This window comes from Manis pentadactyla, chromosome 1 (assembly GCF_030020395.1).
Source record: "Manis pentadactyla isolate mManPen7 chromosome 1, mManPen7.hap1, whole genome shotgun sequence".
In the NCBI taxonomy this organism is placed as follows: domain Eukaryota; kingdom Metazoa; phylum Chordata; class Mammalia; order Pholidota; family Manidae; genus Manis; species Manis pentadactyla.
Window position 1 is genome coordinate 222,997,186 of NC_080019.1, and position 6,000 is coordinate 223,003,185.

The window sequence follows — 6,000 nt, forward strand, 5'->3', positions numbered from 1 at the left end:
CATACGTGGATGTTTTATTGCCCTTGTCTAGCTTGGATTAACACATAGGCTACAGGCACACACCTGATCATCTACATTTGCTCTCTTACAACACTAAACTATGTTTTCTACCTTTATCTTGTATCTACCTACCACTTCAGCATTTTATTAAAAATAATAATAATAAAGAGAGAAAGGTGGTATCCACATATAAATCAAGTATAAAAACCAAATGAGTATTCATATTTGAACTGACTGTTTAGAGTTCATAATGCATGAGCAAAACCGAAAGTTTCTGTGATGACTGCCCTTGTACTGTTCACTATGTAACTTATTCATTATGTAAGAATTTGTTCTCCATGTAAGAACTTGTTTGTTATGCCTCAGAAGATTGGAGACTGACAAAAATTAGGCTTGGGGTGGATTAATGATTGTGCACTGAGCATTGACTCCCCTATACAGAATTTTATTGTCGTTAACAACCATTTGATCAATAAATATGAGAGATGCCCTCACAAAAAAAAAAAAAAAAAAAAAAAAAGGACAGACTTCCAATGGTAAAATAAATAAGTAACCAGGATGTAATGTATAGCATAAGGAATATAGTCAAGATATTGTAACAGCTTGGTAGGGTGATAGCTGGAACCTAGAATTATGTATATAAATGTTCTACCACTGTGTTGTACACTTGAAACTAATGTAATGTAATACTGTGCGTCAACTACCCTTCAATAAAGAATAATTATCAAAAAAAAAAAAAAATGTGAGAAATACTAGTGTTCACATTTGTTTATGACTATTCAATTTGAATGTATAGATTATTTTTAAAAAGCAGAATACAAAATTGTAATTACATGACTTCAGCTATAAAAAACTACATTGGCACGTGTTAAAGTCTCAGTAAATGGTTACTTTTGTATCACCATTTGCAATTGTATAGCTATTGTTTTATTATCTGTTTAATACTTGACTGCCACCTACTTGACTATAAACCCTTGAGGGCAGGGACCATATCTTTGGGCCACATTTTGCAAGTAGGAGAGTAAAGGCTAAGAAAAAAGTCTGGTTAAACAGGTAAGAGATCCCTAAAATTGTGGAGGTAGAAAAAACTGTAGGTACAGCTTTTATAATCCCTCTATTTGCTATTTCATTACATTCTGTATCAGAAAAGAAATATTTAACATTTATATTTGCATGCACAGCGTTTGGCTTGGAAGTGGTAAAATCACATTAACAAGTCATTTACAAATAAATCATCAAATATTAAAACTTGCCCAGTACCTCCTCCTATACTGAAAAACAAATGACGGGGAAAGGTACAGGAGAAACGTCTCTTTCCCAGCGGTGGTTCCCAACTGCGGTCCTAGACACTGGTGGTCTCAAAGGCTGCCTGTATGCTCCTCTGACCGATCAAAACCCAGAATACACTTGTATCTAGGTGAGTGCCTGCTCAACACAAAAACGAGCCAAAAAGGAAGAAGACCCACTCACTCTGACTTAGCAGCCTAAGAGAAACAAATCACACAAAGTGACCTTGGGAACATGAAGCATAATAGCAAATTCCTTAAAGATTTGGAGATATGCTTCCTCATCCAACACTAACTTCCTTCTATTCCAGATTGAGGAACAGGAGGCTCCCTTCCACAAAAGCTAAGAAGCAAAGGAACACGGAAAACATCCCTTAAAAGTACGTCCAATAATAGGTCCTTCCTACCTTTCCTTCTGTTTTTTCACCCCACCTCAGAAGCCTACCCCATGCCATTCCCTCGATCCCATTCTGCCAGTGGGCCCCAGCAGAAAGGCAGGTCCAGTGACAAGACACAATTTGAGTAGTATGGAAAAGTTTTTCCAGAACCACTTTATTAATTTTTTTTAAAAACTGCAAGGAGTCCTTGCTTTGCACAGCAGCACCATGCGTGAATTGCAGTTACCATAAGTAACACAAGTTTCTCACACCATGGTTCCAATTACAGCAACCACAGCGGCATTTTACAAATATGGATAAAGAGGGAAGGAACCAACAAAGATGAAAGTGCAACAAATAAATGAAAAGAAAGTAGTGCCACTGAAAGTGAAATTCAAATATAGAGTTACAGAAAAAATTGCTGGCTGCTGGAATGGTGACACCACTGTCACTGGAGAGACTCTACGTACGCAGCCCAAGTAAATTAGTGAAGGTGAGCTTACCAACATAAAGGGGTCCGTGGCTGTGACAAAAAGGATGAAGATGCCCCAGAGCAAGTTATACCGGCGAAAACGTTCACATTGAAGGAAAAATCAGAGCTACTTCACAACACTGGAGGCACACAGGGTAAAATGCTGGAAGGTGATGCGAACTTAGCAGTATGACACTTTGCCATGACTTTAAAAAAAGATACTTGCTCCTATATGACGAGAAGACAAGTACTAGTCAAAATGCTTTTGATGTTTTTCCAAGAAATAAGTTTCTGATACTTTAAATTACAATGTACTAAATAGTTGTCTTACTATTTCTTCATTTCCCTATATATTTAAAATCAACAATAAGGGAGTCTGACATTTGACACTGACGATAATGTTTAAGGGTCATTAAATAATCCTAATTTTTCTCATCGATTGTTAAGACCACTTTGCATGGTTTCCGCTTGCAAACTCATTTTACAGCCTCACACTGCCACGCAGAGGGCTGCCTGTACTCCACACTGCAGAGCACCCACACCGGCCGAAGTTCTGTCACCTGCCTGTAACCGAGGGCTGGCTGAAAGTAACTACAGCACGATGCTTCTGGTTTCCTCAGTAACAAGCCAGAAGAACTACAAAAGGACAATGAAATAGTTAAGTACTGAAGAGGAGAGACAGGTGAGGCAAGAAAGAAAAGACATGTGATGAAGAGTGTGATGTTTTAAAAAAATCTAAAGTACTTTTTTGTATTAAAAAAACAAAGTAATGTTGCTATCAAAATTATTTCATATTATCTTGGTGAATTTCAATACAGCTTTTTTTCTTAATGAATGGAATAGTATTTTATGTATTTTTAATTAGGCATGAAGAGATGTACATTATATGCAGTTTTCTTTTTTCTCATGTCATAAGTATTTTCCACATTATTAGAGCACAGTACACTTCACAAGTACCATGCTTCATGGCTTCTGAATCATTCATGAAATCTATCTGACATCATTTTCCTAACCATTTTTTTTTGTTTCATGGTTACGTGGCTTCCTATTATCTTGGCTGAGTTAAACATTATGAACATCTTTCGGTTTCTAAAACTTAGTTACAAACTGCTTTTCTAAAAGCAGGCAGCAGTCAATATACTCCCTGTTGTTGTTTCTGAATAGCCCATTCTGTGTTCCAAATGAAAACTAACATTCTTCAACCCTCCTTGTGAAGCTTTAGGAAGGAAAGATTTAAATTGGCTGCTACATGCCAGAGTCTGTACTGCATATCTGACATTGTTATTTAATCCTTAGAGTCTGAATTTCAAGATTTCAGCAATCATCTCAGCCTACCTTTCATTCAGTCAGTCATTCAACAAGTAGTTTTGAGTGTCTACAAAGTGTCCGGCAATGGTAGCACAGTAGTAAGCAGAACAGACTCCCTTAGAATGTTCAGCCGGTTGCAAAAATACTCCCAACCTTAAAAAAATCGCCACTCCATTTCTGAATTACTTGGTAATAAAACCTTCTAATGGCTTCCAGTTATGCTTCAAGTAAGGTGCAAATTCCTTTCCAGGTCCCACAAAGACTCACCTCATGGTCTACCTCTGCTATATCACCCCCTCCACATCCCAGGCCGGGCTACCCTTAAACCCTAGGCCTCAGTATCCACTCTAGCATTCTAAGCCTCCTTCCACCTGAGAGTTTTCTCACGTGCTGCTCCCTCTGCTCATCAAAATATCTTGCCCTTTCCTACCATTTGTTTAGGTCTTAGCTTAAATGTCACCTTCTCAGGTCCTTTCCTGGTCACTCCATTTAAAAGTTCTCCAATATTATCCTCTCTCTATCCCACCTCAGTTCATTTCTTTCATAGTACTTATCATGTGGGTTTAGTTTGTTCGCCACCATATCGAAGGGCTATCTCAGTGCCCAGTGTGCCAAATTAATCAAATTATTTGTTTTTAGCTGGAATGAAATCTTACTTCCTTGAAACTTCTACCCGTTGATCCTAATTTTACCCTAACTACACTGGAAAGAAAAGTACACTCTGCATGTGTACTATACTCTAACAAAGTAAGTTTAACAACCATTGTTCTTTTATTAACTCTGGCACTCACCTGTTTTTAGCAACTGCTACTGTTGCTGACTTCAGAGATAGTATCAAACATCAGTTAAGGGCCCAGAATTTTATGTTACACCGCCTGGACTGGAGTCTAAGCACCAACACTTACAGACACCAAACAAATAGATCTCCATTGTGTGACTTTGGACACGTTACCTACCCTCATTTGGAAACTGGGGTAATACTTCCACTGTTTATCAGAATTAAATGAGCTGACATGTGAAAAGCGTACACCAGCTCCTGGCACAGGAATGTTAACTGTCAAAACCATTACTGCTGTCTCACCAGCTAGAGAGGAAAACTCCTGGTAATATATTTCTATCTTAAAACTCAGCTTATATAAGTTTCAACAAATCTAGATATAAAATCTGGATCCCACATGTCTGGTTAAGGTGCCCATTCTACATCTTTCCACACACCCTGAAAGTAGCCGTCTCCCGATTTATCCTAACATTCATTTTATTGTCTCCGCCACCCACGTGGGCATGACTATAGCGTTTACTGTTACTCCAACACCTGCAACAAAAACGTTTGATAATTAAATTCCCCTGAGCCACCATTTCTCCTGTGAGAGGTTTTTTAAAAAGTATTTGCCTCTTTCCACTAACCCACGACGAAAACTTAGGCAGCAAATCCCTGTCTTGTTCACTGCTGTATCTAGTATTCCTCCTGAATCTGCCATAACACAGACCTCAAAATATTTCTTACAGATTTTTGCTGTTGTGGTTCTTGGTTTTGTTTTGTGGGAGTTTTGTTTTTGACGCTAAAATGTGGTAATTCTCGTAGATTCCTAAGAAATTAAACACTGCTGCATTATGGGCTCCACAACGCAGCTGTTTGTGATCATCAACATACCCAAGCCTAGAAGAATGTTTGCAAACAGAAAAAGCAAATTAGTTACTCAGTGAATGAATGAATGGGTATGTGATTTTCCGAGATTAAAAGATACAACATAATGACAACCATCGTCTCGGACAGGCGGAGTGTCGCTCCCTTCGCCCCGTGCCTTTCTGGGGTTCGGGCAGGAAGGATAACGCCCTGACAAGAGGCCCGGTGGGGCCCAGGAGCCCCGCGACCCCCCCAGACTTGGTGACCGATGACCCGAAAGCGGTTCCGCGCGCAGAGCCGGAAGAAAGCCCCAGGGCAGAGAAGCCACCACGGGCTCGGGGAGGGCCTCCGGCACGCCGGGCTCCGCGCCCGGTCGCCCCGCACTCACCACCAGTGAAGCCACGAACCCAGGCTGGTCCATAGCCCACAGACGCCGTCGAGGCTGGAATGAGAGTCAGCAAGGCCGGGTCTCCGCCGCACGCCTGGGCGCCGCCATCTTGGAGGCGGGGCCGTGCGGTCTCGGCACTTCCGCGGCCACGTGAGGCGCAGCCACAACAACTACACGTGCAGCCCGTGTAGGGGCCAGAAGCGCGTCGGGAAGGCAGGGTGGGCGCTAGGGGGAGGGTGGGGTTTAGGGGAGGGGTCGAGTCAAGTCTCGCGACGCTTCTCTGCCTCCGTTTCTTGCAACAGCCTTGACTGGACTAGAGCAAGGGACTCTGGCAAACCAATGAGCCTCGGCCCGGAGCCGGGCGGTGAGGCCGGACGAAGTCCAGAGAGGCGTGGACATAGCGGAGGGAGGGGCAACGGAGGGCCGGGACCAGTTTCGGAGGAGGTGGTGGTTTCCAATCAATGATTTCTTTGCGGTTTATCTTTTGGTTTTATCTGTACACATTTTGCATGGATTTCTATAAAACAGACTCAATAGTAGAAGGC

At 41.5% G+C, this 6,000-nt stretch overlaps 1 protein-coding gene across 2 annotated transcripts in view; it reads right to left on the minus strand.

Moving 5' to 3' along the window:
- The window catches only part of SLC25A26 (solute carrier family 25 member 26), a 143,914-nt gene extending 138,253 nt beyond the window's left edge, over nt 1–5,661 (minus strand). Inside the window, exon 1 of one of the 2 annotated variants that reach the window (XM_036878426.2) lies at nt 5,456–5,661. In XM_036878426.2, the coding sequence (XP_036734321.2) occupies nt 5,456–5,488 (33 nt within the window). In that variant the 5' untranslated portion in view covers nt 5,489–5,661. The remainder of the gene's footprint in view (nt 1–5,455) is intronic. The other variant, XM_036878424.2, reaches the window with a different exon arrangement.
- Nucleotides 5,662–6,000: the final 339 nt, after the last annotated feature.